The sequence below is a fragment of the Lucilia sericata genome, unplaced genomic scaffold (genome assembly GCF_015586225.1).
Source record: "Lucilia sericata isolate MDLA Ls3-8-SP2 unplaced genomic scaffold, ASM1558622v1 Contig001769F_arrow, whole genome shotgun sequence".
NCBI lineage: Eukaryota > Metazoa > Arthropoda > Insecta > Diptera > Calliphoridae > Lucilia > Lucilia sericata.
Genome location: NW_023995669.1, coordinates 19641 through 41097, shown reverse-complemented (window position 1 = coordinate 41097; position 21457 = coordinate 19641). Strand labels below are relative to the sequence as shown.

The window sequence follows — 21457 nt, the reverse complement described above, 5'->3', positions numbered from 1 at the left end:
ATCCACTAAATCAAAACAAACGAGCAGAAACAAACGAAGACTTTAAAGCAAAACCCTGTAATACTTCGGGATAAAGAATCGCCTTAAAATAAAGAAATCTTAAAATGGAAGAAACCAAAGTTCCCTTGGACATAAATGTCACGTACAATTGAAAACTTTCCAGACAATTCTTGGGAGAGAAAGGCTTATTTGAAGTTCAATTTAACAGACTCAGGAGTGGCTCGATTTCTTAATCATATTAGAACCAATTCTCAATATTTATATGATTGTCAGCAAGATTGAATACAAACTCCTGCTTAAGATCACTATAGAATGTTAAATTCCCGCATTGAACTTAAAAACTTTATGGGATAAAAATAATGATATGTGCTTAGAGGTATCTTTTGCAATCTACAAAATCTACGTATTCTCGTATTACTTTGGAAGTAAACTTTTGTTGACCCTTCAGGGAAGTAACTCTCACTGATCTCGTTCCATGATTAATGTATAGAATTGATTTTTGAATAAAGATTTCGATACACAGTAGTCGATCTTTCAGCGCCCAAGCAACTAAATATTAATATTAATAGAAAGCTAATTCAGTGAAATCCAATTATGGGAATCTGCATTTAATGCCAGAATATAAAGATGAATTCAAAACTTTGTGATCTCAACTTAAATAGGAACATTTACCGAGATTTTCGAAATTAGGTCAGACTGCAATGACATTTTGAATAAAATTGTTTTTTAAAGAGCCATACGACTGTCAAATTTTCCATCCCTATTTTCTATCAATGTGTTTTGGTTTCATTACACATTGCGTTTAGAATATCCCGTCTGTTCTCTTCTACACAATATTTTGACAGATCATATTACTTGTGGTATAATGTAAAAGTAGCTTTAAATGGCAAAATTCACATAGATTTGTTAGTATCATCTTGTTCCATATTCAGAGGGTTAAAACTAAACCCACAGCTAATGCACCATTCATTTAAGGATCTAGAGACAGTTTTAGTTGTAAAATTTCATAAAAGTTATGTCCTTAGTTTAATCCCTAATTGCTGCATGCATTAGGAACAGCTAAAGGTGATAAATCTATTGAAAACTCCGCTAACTTTAATATACAAAAGGAGTACTCGCTGTTTCCTAGGTACTTTTTAAAGAATTCTCATTACAAACTTACATTTTATAATAATAAAAATCCCCTTTATATTTGACACTGATAAACAAAAGTATGTACCTAACTATTTTCTAACAAAAATTGCCATCTTATTTAAAAAAAATAACATAAATTTTCCATTCATATCCTTTTTCTTACAAAAAATTTTCCACTGAAAAAAAAACAAAACAAACTAAAACTGTTGTAACGACCTAGCACTGCTTTAACAGTGGATAAAACAGTTGTTAATGTTAAAGAGCTGTCAAAAATAAAACGTTTTATATCTCTTTCAATAACATTTAACATTTATAAATAAACTTAAAAATTCCCAATATACATTAACTATAGAGAAATGCACATTTATATTATCACGTAATATTAAGGTGTTAAAACTCCTAAATACTAAATTTAGTAGAAAGAATACCTTGACTTAAAACATGGTTGATTAAGAGTTTTCAAAAGAAAAAAAACTACGTCTACAGAGAATGAAACCTAAACAACAACAATGAAAAATAAATCTGTAAATGAGAAAGAAAAACAAGAATATAATAAAAACAAAATAAATAAAATAAACCGGTATGAATATGAAAAAAAAAAACAAAAAAAACAAGATTGAGTCAGTCAGACAACGGCACACCAATAGCCAAAACGTACTGTTAGATACAATACAAAAAGCAGGCAGACAGACAGAGAGCCATAACGACCTATAGACACTACGAGAATGATACATGCAGTCAGTCAACGTTTTGTCAGTCATTCAGTATATTCGCAAACGTAAAACTTTACAGACGTGTGTGGTGTACAACCCTGTAGCGTTGCCAACTAAAAAAAAACAAATTAGAAAATTTCTATACATTTCGAACGCAAATGTAAATAAACAAAAAAAAAGCATATAAATTACAATAAAAATCTGTGTTAAAAACCCAAATTAAACAAACAGTGATGTGTCTGTAGCCGGTGACAGTCTGTTGACAGATGGCAAATTTAATTGTTTACAGTTTAACTTAATATTATATGCTAAAATAGTGCATTACAAGAATTTCATTTCCAATTAAATGTTACTGTTTTTATTTTTAAAATAAAACGCAAATTTTAACAAAAATATATACGTTTTTATATATTTATTTAAAATAAAAAGAAAATAAAGATCCCACACAACACGAAATTTGATAAAAAAAAAAAAAATAAACAATAAACTCAGTTTAAACGCTGGTATTTAGCATATATTTGCAAAATAAATAAAATAACACGAATTGTAATTTAAAGCAATTGAACTTTTTTTTAACAAAAAAAGTGTTTAAAAATAAACAAAGAAAGTCTTTAAAAGATGTGTGAATTAATCTTAAATCCCGCCATGGATTGTGAGGTAAAAAATATATTAATTTATTGTAATGGTATTTTTAAGCACGAGTTAATTTGGAAAAGAAAACATTTTTCATTAGTTTTTTATTTAAGTATTTTATTTTCTTTTGTTTAATTTATTTTATTTTTTTCTAACAAAGCGTGACCTGTTTTTAATGTGTTTGTCAACACATATAAATAAAAAAAAAATAGTTTGCAGTTTTTTTCAAAATTTCATTTCCGCAATCGCAATTCTTGAACACAATAGTTGTGCAAATTATTTTATAATTTTATTTTTATTAAGTAAATAAGGTAATTTACAGAAAATTATATAGGTATATTTTTTTATTGGAAACAAACATTTAATATAAGTTTTATAAATACAAAAAAACGACAAAAACTAAACCTGTTAAAAGCAAAATTAAAAGAAATTTATTTAATATTTTCGTGTTTAAAAAAATACTGTTATATTTTAAATGAAATAAAATAAAAAAACGTGATCGTGTAATCTCAAACTACACAAAACTACTACCTTCATTTGATTAGTAAAAATTTATATAATTTTTTGGATATTCCTCTGCTTCAAACTCTTAATTTCCTTCATTATCTTTAATTTCAAAAATTATTTGGTAAATTTGAAGGTTTTAAAATTTGAAGGTTTTTTTACTTAAAAGTTTTATGAATTTTGTTTTGTCTTTTCTTAGAATTGAACTTTTTTTGTTGACTGATTAAGCAACCAAAATAATAAAGAAACCTGTTTAATTGTCTTTTTAACATAAATGACTCATTTCTAAATAAAAGAACAATTTGTTAAACAAATATTATTTGTTTTAAACAAAACCACAATAAAAAGAACAAAAATATTAAAACAAAAAGATAATTTTCATAATAAATTGTGTTGAAATTATATTAAATGACCTTTGGGGTCACATAAGAAAACAAAATAAATTATAAGGAATTCATATTAAACATTTAATATTAATTTATTGCAATTCAAACTTTTTCTTATAATCTCTATATTTGTATGTTATTTGAAGCATTAACATTTTGATCCTTGAGTACAAGATAAGGGTTAATGCATTGTTACTAGTTATGCCAACTTGTATTAGGTAAATCCAACTATTTGTGATAAAAAAACATATTAATCAGCAACCACATTATAATTCCATAACTACTAATCACATTTAAAATAGTCTCTAGATTGTGCAAATCACTTGAAAGACGTTTCTTTTGCGAATTCTAACAAAAAGATTTATTTTGATTCTTTTAAATACTAAATTTACTATTTAGGGCGGTTTTCTTACTACTCAGTTAAACTAGGCTTAACTTACTGCTAGATTAAACTCGGAACAAATTTAGGCTGTTTTTTGCAAATATTACTTTTGTAAAATGAAAAATCTTATAAAAAATTAAAATAAACATTTAAAACAATAAAAATATTGATAAAACAAATCATCAAATTACTATTTAGTTAAAAAAATAATTAATTATAACTTAGGTTTAATTGGCCAAAAACACTCAGTTAAACTAAGATAATCACCCCTATTGCCAATCAACATTTCGCGTGAAATATGTTCCCTTTTCACTTTTTTCGTTCACTAACTTTTTTCCCCTGTTGTGAAATTTGTAAACAATGACAATGAACAGCTGTTGCATACAAAATCAACTATTGTGAATGAATTGTTCACGGCAAGTTCACGATAGCAGTTTTCTCTTCGAGTGGAATGAAAATTTCAAGGGAACAAAAGTTTCACTTCTATTTGCGATAGGGGTGCATAAGTAACGTAACTGATTACCACACAAAACATAGTTTAAAATAGGTTTATTTATCAGAAAAACTCGCCCTTAGTCTATAAATTGATGGCTCTACAATAAACTCTTAAGTTTATAGAGCAAACTTTAAGCGATACTGTTTATCCTTATAACTTTTAAAAAGTCGACTTTCGCAGCTAAAAGTTACTTTTCATTTATAAAAATTTGATTTTTCCACACTTTAAGTAGACCTTTTAACTTGTACTTGTATCGAAATCAAAAATGGCATAAACATTTGAACACCGCGTCTGCTAACGAAGTGGTCCACCCTTTTCGAGCATGGATGGTCGTATATCACAAATAACACAAACAATATTGGCCTCTAAGGCTTCATTTGTTACTGGTTTATCAGCATTGACAGAGAGGTTTCAAATCGCATGACCTTGAAGGCTAAATAACATGACCATTACTCGAAATTTTGATTTCAATTTAAAATTTTGGTCCACTTTTACAATATCGGCCTCTAAGGCTTCAATTGTTACTGATTTATCAGTATATACTAGTAACTTCACGAGGCCCCCCATAGGAAATAATCGAGAGCTGTCAAATTGTAAGACCTTAGAGGCTAAATAACACGACCATTACTCGAAATTTTTGATTTCATCGAATCGGTCTCACCCGGATCAATATCATTGTTCAGTAAAAATCCAATAAACCACCAAAGTGGATAATTTGGTAGCATTGTTCAAGGGTCAGTCTATTCATGACGATTAACTAGAATGCGTATTGATGGAATAACACAATTTTTGAAACAACCAACAACAGTTATCAACCAAAAGGTGTTTTTTTAGACTTTTGTTTTGAAAATTCGATTATTCGATTGTTTTTATTAGAAAAAGTCTACTTTGTATTGATGCAGTACAAACTTGCAAACTAAATATCAGTTTCATTAAAAATTGTATAAATTTACTTTCACATATAATTAATGCTTTTGTGCAAACACATCTGACATCATTGCAAACCATTTGCATCAACAAACCTTCGACATTTGAAACCAGTGATGTCAATTATGTTCTTTTGAAATTTAAACTGTCTTTTACTAACGAAACCACTTTCTGGAACAATTACTTTAAAGAATACAAATTTTTTCTAAAGAAATTTAGTAAATTATATAAATTATACAAAGTAAAATGGAGAAAAGCCATTTTATTGTAACCTCAAAGAAAATGTAGGTTAATAAAGTCTAATTTTTTATTGAGGTTAAAAGAAAGGAAAATTTTTTTTAACAATTAAGCGAAATTTAATACATACAGCTATTTGTATAAAAAAAAATTGACACAAACTACTTAAAAATAAATAAATATAATGTGGTGAAAGTTTAATTTTTTTTATATAAGTAGTTGCTTAAGTTGGCCAAAATGTCAATGACATAAAATTACTTTTCAAAATATAAAAATTAAAAAGTTTATAAAAGAAAAGTTTGAACAAATGTTTGAAAAAATAACCAAATTCTCTTGATATCAAATATGGAATGTTAAACTCTTAAAGTAATTAGAAACAATGTAACAAAATCATTAAAATTAAACACCAGTTTTATTTGTTTATTAAATTGTCTACAAAAATTCCTTTTTATAATTAACAAATCAATAATACAATTTTAACAAATTGCTTTGACATTGTTAACAATAATTTATTATAAATTACAACTCAATTATTTACAATCATCCTTTTCAAAATGTCAAAATTTGATCTAGCAACTGTTATGTTCTTGCTCCACAAATGACCCATTAACATGTCACTCAAATAATATTGAATTATATTCAATATAAAACAATAATAAGAAACAACCTTGCATTATAACAACTTCACACTGAAAAAAGTTACACTTGAAGAAAAGTTTATTACCCTTTTTTTATTTTCAAAACAATAATAAACTTTTTATTTAAGATTTTATGAATTTATTTAAAAACAAAACGCATTTAATAGATAACAAACAAAATAAGTTGTATGCAACAATTTTTGTTGTTGTCTAGCTAGCCATTAATAAATTAAACATAATTACTCATAAATTAAATAAATAATAAATTATTTATGCCATGCAATTTATTATTGTGTATTTTTTGTTCACTATATTTAAAGGTATTAAAATCAACAATAAATGAAGATGTATTTATAATTTAATTTATTAAAAGTTTTGTTTTTGTGATGATAACTATGTTATCTTTTGAATAATTTACAATAATTTTATAGTTATTTACAGATAGAAATAATAATATTATTATTATAAATAATAGCAAACAAATGAAAATGTGTAATCGATTTTTATCTTTTATAAAAATTATAGAAAACAACAAGTGATATAAAATTTTATGATGATGAGTAAATTTATTAGTCATTTATTATTTTAAACAAAATATTTTTAAATGAAAATGAGATTTTTCATTAAAATTAAAATTGGGAATAGAACACATAAAATTACAAGCCGAACTTACTACAAGGAAAGTCCAGCTGTTTATATTTTTGTTTCGAGCTGTAACTGTCAAATACTTTTGTGTGTGGCAGTAAACACAACAAAAACATTGCTAAATGTGTTTAACTGGAAATAAATCTGAACTATAGACTAGACTATAGATTAGACTATAGACTAGACTATAGACTAGACTAGACTATAGACTAGACTAGACTATAGACTAGACTAGACTAGACTATAGACTAGACTAGACTATAGACTAGACTAGACTATAGACTAGACTAGACTAGACTATAGACTAGACTATAGACTAGACTAGACTATAGACTAGACTAGACTATAGACTAGACTAGACTAGACTAGACTATAGACTAGACTATAGACTAGACTATAGACTAGACTATAGACTAGACTATAGACTAGACTATAGACTAGACTATAGACTAGACTATAGACTAGACTATAGACTAGACTATAGACTAGACTATAGACTAGACTATAGACTAGACTATAGACTAGACTATAGACTAGACTATAGACTAGACTATAGACTAGACTAGACTAGACTAGACTAGACTATAGACTAGACTATAGACTATAGACTAGACTAGACTATAGACTAGACTAGACTAGACTAGACTATAGACTAGACTACAGACTAGACTATAGACTAGACTAGTCTATAGACTTTAGACTAGACTATAGACTAGGCCATAGACTAAACTATAGACATGACTACAGAATAGACTAAATTGGATCTTCCGTATAATAACTTTTGTAGAAATTGCAGTAAGAAGGATGAGGAGTAGATTTAATACTTTTCGTATACAATACCTCAACTTTTTCTGTTTCACATGTAAAATAACTCAAGAAATAAGGAAAACATAAACGAAACATGTAAACTAATTAAAACACTTATCAACACTGTGTAAAATTTACAGTGTGGGAAGGTGATTTAATTAAAAATGTAAATATTATTGTTTTGCACATGAAGTTTACAAAGCAAACTAAGAATAATGTGACAATATTAAACGATTCTACTTAAACTAAATGTTATTCTTAATAAATACCTACTTTCTCTTTTGGAACTTAAAAAATATGCGTTGACATGTTTTATAATAAATTTTATTTAAATGATTTTTTAATTACTATTATTATATGGCAATAAAATTGTGCACACAAGTTCCCACTAAATATTTTACAGATTGTACTTTGCTTTAAAAAAGTATATTCTTTCTACACATTGACATTTAAACAATTTTAAACAGTTATATTTGTTTATTAATAATTTAAAGACTCCTTGTAAATAGCTATAATTACTATATTTGCAAACTATTTATATACGATGAATGTACTTCAAAGACTGTTACACATGTTTAGAACATTTTATATTTTTTCAAAGTCAAATTTAAAATTTATGCACATTTTATTTTTCGCAAAAAAATCTAAACTAAATATTTGTTAAGAAACAAAGTAACAAAAAGTTAAAGCTTTTAGAAGAGAAGGCGCGCAATTGGCGCCAGGAATTTCTAACAATATAAATTTTGTGCACTACATGCAATGCCACTACAATGGAAATATTTTTTTTATAAACAACGTACATCCGTGTCTAACTATGACGTCTATTTGTCTATTATGATATCAAAACTATGTAATTTTAACAAACTTTTATTTTTTTTCATTTATTTTGCTGTGGCTTTTCTGTTTGTGTTTGTTAAGTTAAATTGTTATAATTAGTTTATAATTAAAAGTTTTTAAAAATGTCTGCTTTATTTTTATATAAATTCGTTTTTAATTAAAACAAAAGAGGTTCAATCAAGAACATGTGGGAAAATACGTTTCCACTGACTAATTCAATTGGTAAACAAAAAAAAAAACACAATAAACCTTGACTGAGTTTTTTTGTTGTTGTAAATTAGCAGACGTAATGTTTGAGGAAGGTTTTGTAATTTTTTTATTTGCGTAAGATTGTTATACATTTCTTTTTTCATGTTTTTATTTGTTTAGATTGGGGTTAGGTGTAAAAATTCGAGAAATTCCCATAGGCTGCATGTTGTGCTCTGCTTTTCATAAAAAAGTCTGGTGGAAAACTCGCTTATAGCGATCCACAAAAAGAATTATTGTAGTCTGCAGTCTATTGTATAGTTTAGTCTATAGTCTATCCTGTAGCTTAGTCTATAGTCTTAGTCTGATCTATAGTCTGGTCTATCGTCTAGTCTATAATCTTGCCTATATTCTAGTCTATAGTTTATTCTATAATCTAGTCTGTAGTCTAGTCTATAGTCTAGTCTATAGTCTAGTCTATACTCTAGTCTATAGTCTAATCTATTGTGTGGTCCTGTCTATAGTCTAGTCTATAGTCTAGTCTATAGTCTAGTCTATAGTCTAGTCTATAGTCTAGTCTATAGTCTAGTCTATAGTCTAGTCTATAGTCTAGTCTATAGTCTAGTCTATAGTCTAGTCTATAGTCTAGTCTATAGTCTAGTCTATAGTCTAGTCTATAGTCTAGTCTATAGTCTAGTCTATAGTCTAGTCTATAGTCTAGTCTATAGTCTAGTCTATAGTCTAGTCTATAGTCTAGTCTATAGTCTAGTCTATAGTCTAGTCTATAGTCTAGTCCTATAGTCTAGTCTATAGTCTAGTCTATAGTCTAGTCTATAGTCTAGTCTATAGTCTAGTCTATAGTCTAGTCTATAGTCTAGTCTATAGTCTAGTCTATAGTCTAGTCTATAGTCTAGTCTATAGTCTAGTCTATAGTCTAGTCTATAGTAGTCTATAGTCTAGTCTATAGTCTAGTCTATAGTCTAGTCTATAGTCTAGTCTATAGTCTAGTCTATAGTCTAGTCTATAGTCTAGTCTAGTCTATAGTCTAGTCTATAGTCTAGTCTATAGTCTAGTCTATAGTCTAGTCTATAGTCTAGTCTATAGTCTAGTCTATAGTCTAGTCTATAGTCTAGTCTATAGTCTAGTCTATAGTCTAGTCTATAGTCTAGTCTATAGTCTAGTCTATAGTCTAGTCTATAGTCTAGTCTATAGTCTAGTCTATAGTCTAGTCTATAGTCTGGTCTATAGTCTAGTCTATAGTCTAGTCTATAGTCTAGTCTATAGTCTAGTCTATAGTCTAGTCTATAGTCTGGTCTATAGTCTAGTCTATAGTCTAGTCTATAGTCTGGTCTATAGTCTAGTCTATAGTCTAGTCTATAGTCTAGTCTATAGTCTAGTCTATAGTCTAGTCTATAGTCTGGTCTATAGTGAAGTCTATGGTCTAGTCTATAGTCTAGTCTATAGTCTAGTATATAGTCCAATCTATTATGTGGTCCTGTCTATAGTCTAGTCTTTAGATGGGAAATGTTGAAAAAGAATTGGTTTTGTGTATAATATATCCAGTATACATTGATATCGTGTCCTATAACTGCTCTTACTCAATTCGCCTAACGATAGGAGCAGTTCGGCCGTAAATGCATCTTTATATCTTATAAATGTACGTTTCAATTGGAGGTATATCCAGCATTGAAGAACTGCTTATGGTTAGGGGTATAACTAAAAGAAGTAGGTACGCCGAACTCTTTTAATGCGAAACTTAAATATAGTTTATAAATTTGATGATCAAAATCAAAACAATTTAAAAATTCTACAAAAGTCTAATGACACTTGCGACTTGCCAAAAACCAATGTATGAAACAATTACGCCTTTAAATTTTTCAGATACTCTTGTTAGAGCTGAATTTCTAATCTAATTTTACACAAATTCCCTGAGTTTTTCTAATTTATTAAACCACATACAATTTAATTTGTTTACATTGCAAATTCTTTGAAAACATGTGTTCAAACTTAGCTTATCAGTTAAGCTTCATTAACGTCAAACCAAAAAGCGACAATTGACAGAAAATTCAAAATAAATTAGATAGCTAAATTTATTTTAAGAAAAAACTTAAGCATACAGTTCTACTTAAACGATGCTAAATATTTAATTATATAGGGCTGTTAATAGTTTAATACAATATTCGAATAAAAATAGATTTTGTAAACTGATTTTTCATAAAAATGATTAAGTTTTCTAAAGCTATTTATAAAATTTAATGAAATATGATTTTATGTTAGGGAAAGTAAATTATCTAGAGTCTTTTTTCAAAGATTAAATAAAATGAATTTCAAAAGTTTTTAAAAGGTCTATAAATATTTCATTGTTTAGTATAGATTTTAAAAATAACATACAATTCAAGGATTTTGTTTACTACATGCTAATGGTAAACGTGACTTTTTAGTTGCCAACTCATTTTAACTAACTGTAGTTGTGCACAAGTTGCCAATTAATTAACAGTGTTGTCAAAACCACAACAAAGAATACATTGAACTCTTTTTAAAAAACTCTTGGTAACAACAATTATTTCAAAGGTTTAACTAAATATTTGCAAGAAAAACAACAAACTAATAAACGATTACTCATTAAATGGATTAACCTGTTAACATAAATATGAAATAATCGATTAAAAACCTCATTTTCACGTTTTTTCAAACAAAAAACGAAAATCTCAGTTTGTGATTGCTTATCTTTTTAATTTATTGTTAAATATCAACAAATCAAATTTATTTAACAACTGTTTTTACGTTTTAACAAATTGTTTTTTAAAATGTATTACCTTTACGGTTATAAATTATAGATGATATGAGGATAATTTCACCATTAATTCTTGTCCCCTTATGCTGAACAATAAATGTTGTCATGTATTGCCCTCATAACAATTATAACAAATGTCTAAATTTAGCCAATTTTTAAAATTTTTTGGACATTTTTAAAATGTTTATATAGCAGCGCCGTGCGACTCTTATCAATTTTACTCCAAACTTTGACTACTACTGTGATTTAAATTTTTATACGTTTAAATGCTACGTAGTATTTTCAAGTGGTTAAATAACACATATTCATATAACCACCTAGAAACCCACCCTTCTACTCCTCTATTTACTCAATTTTTATATTGGTGCTTCGTTTTCCTTATCGGCAATTTATAGCCGATTTTTGACAATTGTTTTAGTATTTGTTTACTATATTAGCCGCCATTAGTAGTAGCTTCTGCTTTTCAAGTGTTAAGATTTTTAGTATAAATGTTTTGACTTCACCAGCTTTACTATCATTCGTTTGTTAATAATTCCCTAGTAAATATGGTTAAAAGTACAATTATATTACCTCAACTAGAGGTAGAACGTCCTCGTAGACGTTCTCTATTCTTTTCGCGTAAACGTGCTGTAAGTTTAAAGAAGAATTAATTTGTGTATTAAATTTTTAAGTGATTATTTTTGATAAAAATTGAAAAATGACTAATAGTCGTATGATCTTTAAACTTGGAAATAGTGTGACGATAAAAAAACATACTTAAATTGAAAAGTCATTTGAAAAATGTGTTTAAATTTGAAAGTTATTAATTTGCCGGTTTTTTGCGTGTTTGTTTATTTTTAAAAAATTTTAGATAACTTTTTTTTGTAAAAAAGATACATATTCGATTTTTTTAATTTGCATAATCGTCGACTTTTAACAGCTGCAGTTTTAAAATCAATTTTTAAGTTTGCTTAATTTATTTGTGTAAAGTTTGCAAGTGTGTAGTTTTGTGCTTTCTGCAAATGTCCTTGCAAATTTGAAACTGCAATGCCACAATAAGACACTACTACTGCAACAGTAAAACTGCAATCGCTACACCATTGCCTATTTGCAACATTTAAAATATCTTTATTAATGGCGGTGCATCGCTAAAATCTACCGTAGCACAGTGGTATAGGAAAAAAAAAAGAGGGAAATAATTCGGTAACTTCTAAACGGTTAATCCGATTTTAATGAAATTTGGTGTGCACAAAGAGGAGGTGTTGTCGAGTTTAGGTTTTGAATTTGGACCTTATAGGCCAACCAGGGGCCCGGCGGGGGGTCCTCAAATTAGGACACCTCGGCTATGTTAAATTTTTAAAACGATCCTATTTCTTCATTTGAGTTCCGATTTAAAAAAAAATTCGTATATAGAATCTCCTCATCGAGCACTATAAAAAATGTCGTAAAGTAAATTATCTCTTATAGTTTAGGAGATATTCGCATTTGAATATTAAAATTTTAAAATTTTTACCGTCCTTACTTTAGTTTTTTTGATAATAGCAGGTCCAAATATTTCCGATTTTCGCCATTTTTTTTATTTGCTTAACAACAAGTTTATATACCAAGCAGTGAAAGAATTATGTAAAAATCATGACTGAGTCCAAAGTTATAGGCATTTAAATTTAAAAAATTAAAAAAAGGCGATTTTTTGACATTTTTTTGGGAAAAAAGTATCTTTTTCTTTTTAAGTTATCTAAAAAGTTTCTAAGAAGATGTATATAGAATTTATACTTTTTGGAAAGCTGACTTTACATAAAATACGATAAATGAAACAAAACCTAAAAATTTTTGATACCGAGGGGACCAGGTCCATCCAAAAAAACCCTATTTTTTATGGAAAATTAAATTTTGAGCAAAAATTCTCAAATCGCATAGTCGATATCAAATTATAGTGACCTGTTTTATATGACCCAATAAGTTCTTAATCATTTTGTAACGGGTTTCGATAACCCCGCCCCTGGTATGGATATAATAGGCAAAAAACCAAAAAATCCCATTTTTGGGATTTTTTAAAACTTTTTTGGGAATTCCGGGATTTCTAATAAGAAAATTCGAAATTTTTATTTAATTTTGGATTTTGAGTAAAAAAATCTACCTAACTGTAAAATTTCATCAAAAAATATTCATAAATAAAATTTTTATTGCAATTTGAAAAATTTGTATCTTCGCAAAAACTGAATAAAAAACATTTTTTAATTTTTTTTAAAAAAAGTATTCCGCGAATTTTTTAATTTTCAAAAATTATATACAGTTTTGAAAAATAGACAAAATTACCTTTCCATTGATATATAACATGCCTACCTAATGTTTTTTAAGTGACAAATTAATTAGGGAAAACTCAACATCTTTTAGAAAATTTACCTAGCACTATTATTTTCATCCATATATGTAACAAATTTAAGAGTTAACCTTATGGATGAAAATAATAGTGCTAGGCAAATTTTCTAAAAGATGTTGAGTTTTCCCTAATTAATTTGTCACTTAAAAAACATTAGGTAGGCATGTTATATATCAATGGAAAGGTAATTTTGTCTATTTTTCAAAACTGTATATAATTTTTGAAAATTAAAAAATTCGCGGAATACTTTTTTTAAAAAAAATTAAAAAATGTTTTTTATTCAGTTTTTGCGAAGATACAAATTTTTCAAATTGCAATAAAAATTTTATTTATGAATATTTTTTGATGAAATTTTACAGTTAGGTAGATTTTTTTACTCAAAATCCAAAATTAAATAAAAATTTCGAATTTTCTTATTAGAAATCCCGGAATTCCCAAAAAAGTTTTAAAAAATCCCAAAAATGGGATTTTTTGGTTTTTTGCCTATTATATCCATACCAGGGGCGGGGTTATCGAAACCCGTTACAAAATGATTAAGAACTTATTGGGTCATATAAAACAGGTCACTATAATTTGATATCGACTATGCGATTTGAGAATTTTTGCTCAAAATTTAATTTTCCATAAAAAATAGGGTTTTTTTGGATGGACCTGGTCCCCTCGGTATCAAAAATTTTTAGGTTTTGTTTCATTTATCGTATTTTATGTAAAGTCAGCTTTCCAAAAAGTATAAATTCTATATACATCTTCTTAGAAACTTTTTAGATAACTTAAAAAGAAAAAGATACTTTTTTCCCAAAAAAATGTCAAAAAATCGCCTTTTTTTAATTTTTTAAATTTAAATGCCTATAACTTTGGACTCAGTCATGATTTTTACATAATTCTTTCACTGCTTGGTATATAAACTTGTTGTTAAGCAAATAAAAAAAATGGCGAAAATCGGAAATATTTGGACCTGCTATTATCAAAAAAACTAAAGTAAGGACGGTAAAAATTTTAAAATTTTAATATTCAAATGCGAATATCTCCTAAACTATAAGAGATAATTTACTGCTACGACGACATTTTTTATAGTGCTCGATGAGGAGATTCTATATACGAAATTTTTTTTAAATCGGAACTCAAATGAAGAAATAGGATCGTTTTAAAAATTTAACATAGCCGAGGTGTCCTAATTTGAGGACCCCCCGCCGGGCCCCTGATTGGCCTATAAGGTCCAAATTCAAAACCTAAACTCGACAACACCTCCTCTTTGTGCATACCAAATTTCATTAAAATCGGATTAACCGTTTAGAAGTTACCGAATTATTTCCCTCTTTTTTTTTCCTATACCACTGTGCGTAGTGCATTTATGACAACATTGGTTCTTTGCAACACTGAAAATATCTTTGTTTTTCAAATAATGAAATTGTAAAATGTACAGTATTACAATTGTCATAACATAGCTTCTTAACAACACTACAAATATTGCATTTCTTTACTTTCTTTGCATTGAAAAAGTAAAATACACAGTGTTGCAATTGTAGCACCATTACCCCTTTGCAACACCCAAATTATAATTGGGGGTAAGAAATATTTTGCGTTTTAGAGCTTAAAATAGTTAATCATAGTATCGATCTTAAATTTTCAAGTTTGCGTCACTTGTAAATGTATCACTTCACGCCCACCTGTCAAAATAAACCTATAAGTTAAATATTGATTTTTTTCAACAAATTATTTAATATAATAATTATCTTTCAATCTTAAACAAATATTGAACAGTTTGTCTTCCGCAGAATATTATAAAAATCAAAAGAAATATGTAAATTTTGTTTTGTAATTCCCCTTAATAACAACAAATTTTACTCCAATTTATAGGAATTTTGAAAGTGTTAATGAAGCTATTGCACGTTTTGAGAAAAAATAAAGAATAAAGTTAATAAAACTTTAATATAATTTACAATCGAAATTTTTAAATTAAATTACTAGTATAAACATAATTTTCAATAACATTTCTGGGAAATTAGTTGGGACATCTGCACTGTTTTACATCAAATGTCAGAAAGAGATGCCACAGTGTTTTAAAGTACTTAACAAATTTTCTACCAGTCTATAGGCTAGAATATAGAATAGACTATGGACTAGAATATACACTAGACTATGGACTAGACTATAGACTAGACTATAGTCTAAACTATAGACTAGACTATAGACTAGACTAAAGACTAGACTAAAGACTAGACTAAAGACTAGACTATAGACTAGACTATAGACTAGACCATAGATTAGACTATAGACTAGACTGTAGACTAGACTACAGACTGAACTATAGACTAGACTATAGACTAGACTATAGACTATGAACTATAGACTAGACTAGACTAGACTAGACTAGACTATAGACTAGACTATAGACTAGACTATAGACTAGACTATAGACTAGACTATAGACTAGACTATAGACTAGACTATAGACTAGACTATAGACTAGACTATAGACTAGACTATAGACTAGACTATAGACTAGACTATAGACTAGACTATAGACTAGACTATAGACTAGACTATAGACTAGACTATAGACTAGACTATAGACTAGACTATAGACTAGACTATAGACTAGACTATAGACTAGACTATAGACTAGACTATAGACTAGACTATAGACTAGACTATAGACTAGACTATAGACTAGACTATAGACTAGACTATATACTAGACTATAGACAATACTATAAACTAGACTATAAACTAAAGTATAAACTAGACTTTAAACTAGACTAAAGACTAGACTATAGACTAGACTATAAACTGGACTGGACTATATAATAGACTATACACTGAACTATATACTACAAACTAGACTATATACTGGACTATAGACTTGACTATATACTGGACTATACACTGAACTATATACTACAAACTACACTATACACTGGACTATAGACTAGAGTAACCGTTGGTTGCATTATTACCTCTAAAAACAACTTAAATTTGGGTAATTTCCGATTAATTTTTCCTAACGGAACTAACCAAAAACAATTAAACTTGTTTTTAACTAATAATATAAAAAAAGTTTTACCTTTAGTAAATTCCCTTTTATTAGTTTCCTATTAAATGTAAAAACCCCTTTTTCCATTTACTATTTTAACAGAAATTACTCGAACATTTAGTTTAATACTTAGCACATGGTTATTTCATAACTTATAAACTAAAACTAGACATCAAAAAAATTGCTCAATTGTCACAATAAATTAACATTAAATATAGAAAAAAAGCTACAAACAAACACGTGGTCAATCATATAATATAGAATGACAAGCACAAGAAACGTGTTAAAACAATTGATTAAATATGTCTACTACATAAGTATATACTTATAAATAGTAATACTTATTAAGAAAATAAAACATAAACAAATGATTATAATCTTTAGAAAATATAAATAACTTTTCTTAAACAAAAACAATAACAAAACATAACCATAACCTTTCAAATCAAATTGTAAATAATCATTCAGTAAATTTCCTTCATTACTCGTTTAACATCTTCTTATTTCTATTTTTAAACATTTATCAGGAAAAAAGAAACAAAAAAAAATAATCTTAATTTTTATATGATTTATAAATAACTTTTATTTTTTATAGAGTTTAGTTGATATTGATTTGTTATTAAATCAAAGATTAAGTAGTTACTATACTACCTATTTTTCTCTTTCTAACTGTCATCTTAAGTTGTAGTAAATTTGTTTAACACTCACAAAATTGATTGTGTGTTATTATTAAGCTTTTTTTTTGTTTATTTTCTCACTGTGTGCTGTTTTTTTGACAAGCAAATTGTGTGAAACCAAGTTGTTGCCATAACAACCTAGTTTTAATTTAAGTTTTATTTTATTATTTAATTAGTAATTTTATTTTAAAACTCACCGTATGTTTTAAGCTAGGTTGTTTTAATTTAAATACACCAACTGTTTTTTTACTATAATTGTTGTTTATTAATTATATTTGGCATGAAAAACTAATTTGTTTTTGTTTTTTATTTTTATTTCTATTTTTCATAACAAAAGGTGCTGTCTATGAGCAGTGAAGATTATCGCAAATCTTCAATATTCCAAACAGGATCATTTGATTTAGATTTCCCCATACCAGATCTAATTGGAACAACAGAAATTTTAACAGAAGAGCATCGGTAAGTTGAGGATTTTAATATTAAATAGTAACATAGGAAAACAAATGTTTGATCCAGAGACTGAAATATTAAAGTATATCCGAATCCGAATTTGGTCTTAAAATTTCTCCCAACACATCATATGCTCGAGATATCCTGTTCTAAAGTTTGAGGCGTTATAACAGTAATATATGTATATATATTGGTCTCTGGGTCTGGACTTTTACAAACTTTGTTGGCCTGTGTATTCCTTAAAATTGTCTTGCAAATTTAGTATTTGACGTTTTCTTTTTCTATTACTTTTAGTGAAAAACTTTGTGGCCATTTACCTGCCCGCGCTGAAGGTTATTCCTGGTCTTTGGTCTTTAGCACATCTCAACATGGATTCTCATTAAATTCCTTATATCGTAAAATGCAGAGACTTGAGAGTCCCATACTCATAGTTATACAAGACACAGAACAGAATGTAAGTAATTTAAACCTAACAGTACATCCGACTAGAAATGCAACTCTGTTCATTCTAAATTCTTAATTAAACTTGTATTTTTTATAAACAAAAACATGCAAAAGAACCATATAATCAACTTTTAAATTTAACAAGGTTTTATTAAACTATTTCTTTTTTAAAGAAATCTTGTTTTCTAAATTATTTTTGTTTTAAAATTTGTCTTAATTAAATTTCGAAATTAATACAAAATTCGTTTTCTCTTTCCAATATTATTGTTCTTTTAGGTATTTGGTGCATTAACCTCCTGTTCCCTGCATGTATCAGATCATTTTTATGGTACCGGCGAATCCCTGTTATACAAATTTAATCCCAGCTTTAAAGTTTTCCATTGGACTGGTGAAAATTTATATTTTATTAAAGGCAATGTGGAAAGTTTGTCAATTGGTGCTGGAGAGTAAGTATCTATAAATTTATGTTCACTAATCTGTGAACTAGTCTATGGTCTAATCTATTGAGTAGTCTATGTACTGATATACTGACTAGTCTCTGAACTAATATATTGAGTAGTCTATGGACTAGTCTATGCGCTAATCTATTGACTAATCTATGAACTGATCTATTGACTAGTCCCAGGACTAAACTATTGTCTAGTCCATGGAAAAATCTATTGACTAGTCCAGTATTCAAGTTGAGTAGTCTATGGGCTAATATATTGACTAGTCTATGGACTGATCTATTGACTAGTCTATGGACTAATCATTTAGTGGTCTATGAACTAATGATTTAGTGGTCTATGGACTAGTCTATGGACTAATATATTGACCAATCTATGGGCCCTTTGTACTGACTAATCTATTGACTAGTCTATGGACTAATCTATTGGCTATTCCATGAACTAATTTATTGACTAGTCTTCGGTCTATTGAATGGTATATTGTGTATAGACTAGTCTATTGACTGTTTATTCTTTTTAGTCTTTTGACTATTCTATATACCAGTATATGGACTAGGCAATAGACATGTATATGAACTGGTGTATGGACTAATCTGGAATAGTCTGTTGGCTAGTCTATGACTAGTCTCTGGATTAGCATATACATATACTATTCTATTGACAAGTATTGAATAGTCAAGTCTATGGACTATTGCTTAATGTATTGGCTAGTATACTGACTATGGACTATTGATTAGTTCATTGACTAGTCTATTGAATAGCCTATTGGCTAGTCTATGAACTATTCTATTGAGTAATCAACTTACAAGTCTATTGGCTAGTATATAGACTAGTCTATTGACTTATGTATTGACTAGTCTACTGACTATTTTACGAACTATTCTATAATCTATTGGCTAGTCTATTGACTAATCTATTGGTTAGTTCATTGACCAGTCTATTGACTGCTCTATATACTAGTCTTTGGACTATTCTATTGACTAGTCAATGAATAGTCTATTTACTACTTTATTGGCTATTCTACGAGGTCATCTTAATCTTTTTTTCTAATTTTTTTTTAACATTCTCTTTATTTCTTTCCACTTCTTCTCTTTCTAGTGGCCGTTTTGGATTATGGCTTGATGGTGATTTAAATCAAGGTCGTTCACAATCCTGCAGTACATATGGCAATGAGCCATTGGCGCCACAAGAAGATTTTGTTATTAAAACACTCGAATGCTGGGCATTTGTTTAAACAAAACTAACCTATAAATTAATAATATTTAAAATTTCTTTTGTTTATGATGTATTTTTATCATCATCTCCACAAAATCCAAAACCTTCTCCCTCAAAAAAAAAAAAAAAAAACAAACAACATTTTTATTTAACCACATAATACATAAATAAATACATACATATATATTTTTTATTAAATGAAAATGAAAAACCTAAACGTAGACAAACAACAAGTATAAGAAGAAACCATATTAATTTAAAATATTTTTATATATTAAACAAAAAACAAATAATTATTATACAAAACAATAATTTAAACGTTTCCAAAAACAAACGCTTAAATATTGAACATGTTTATATAAATTATACAACAAAATTTTGAATTTTTAATTGTTGTTATATAAAAAAAAACCAAACAAGTTAATTAAAATTGTGAAAAAAAAGCTGAAAAAATATTTAGAAATTGAAAGCTAAAAATAACAACAATTTAAAGCATTAAATAAACATTAAAATAATTATTATTGTATTGTATTGTCTCATCAACAAAAAATTTGCCTTCATCAAGTGTGCGACAGAATGTTAGACATTTAGATATATATGTATGTCATTCCGTCAACACATTTATTTAATTATTATAATTTTAAATTTCAACGTGATTATCATCTTCATCAATTATTATCGATATTGTCTTGATTGTTAATTTTGCAAATATTATATATTTACATACATCTGGACATCAAACTGTATTGTCATATTTAGCCATCCATCCATTCATGCATACATTTTTTTTTTCATTTGATACCAAGAATTCTTTATTATTTCTCTTTTTATCTTTTTTTGTTTTTAGTATTTAAGTTCAATTATAAGTTTATTTAGACCTCAAAGAAAAAAAAAACAAAAGCAAAAACTTATTAATTATAATATTATCTATATATTTAGAAGAAAACTAAGAAAAAAACAAAACAAAATACATAATTAAATGATTTTCTTTTTTGTCGTGAATTTAAAACCAACAATTTTTATTAATAATTTAAACAAAACTAACTAAAACTAAACTAAATTATTTAAATAACACAAAAACAACAACAATAAAAACTAAAAATGAATTATGCATTATTTAAAAGCGAACATTTTTATGTTAAACCCACAAGAAACGAAAATAAAATTATTTAAATATGAAAAAAAAAACTAAAAGAATAAAACATTGCAAAATTTTATAAATTATTTAAAAAAGAAAACTTGTGCAATTATCTTACAAGAAGAAAGCCTTTAATTGGTTTAATTAAAATTTTATAAAAACAGTTGTTAAAAGAACGCAACCTTAACAATAAACATCTTAAATAATTTTTAGTTAAAATCCCACAAAATAAACAAACAAGTGATTTTTTTATTTTTCATTTTAATATTTTTTTTTAAAAATGTTTTAGTTAAGCCATTTAATTTTAAAAATAAACAATAAAGAAAAAAACACATTTATTTTTTTGTTTTTACATAATAAAATAAATGCAAAAAA

General features: G+C 27.2%; 1 protein-coding gene across 16 annotated transcripts in view; it reads left to right on the top strand.

The window, feature by feature from the left end:
• LOC119612621 (TLD domain-containing protein 2-like) overlaps nucleotides 1-20414 on the top strand; it is a 68015-nt gene extending 47601 nt beyond the window's left edge. For 14 of the 16 annotated variants that reach the window (XM_037968439.1, XM_037968437.1, XM_037968435.1 and 11 more), the window contains 4 exons: nucleotides 17727-17848; nucleotides 18134-18293; nucleotides 18560-18729; nucleotides 19828-20414. In XM_037968439.1, the coding sequence (XP_037824367.1) occupies nucleotides 17727-17848; nucleotides 18134-18293; nucleotides 18560-18729; nucleotides 19828-19963 (588 nt within the window). In that variant the 3' untranslated portion in view covers nucleotides 19964-20414. Of the gene's footprint in view, nucleotides 1-1738; nucleotides 2505-11819; nucleotides 11949-17726; nucleotides 17849-18133; nucleotides 18294-18559; nucleotides 18730-19827 lie in introns of those variants that run through there. The other 2 variants (XM_037968448.1, XM_037968446.1) reach the window with 2 other exon arrangements.
• Nucleotides 20415-21457: the final 1043 nt, after the last annotated feature.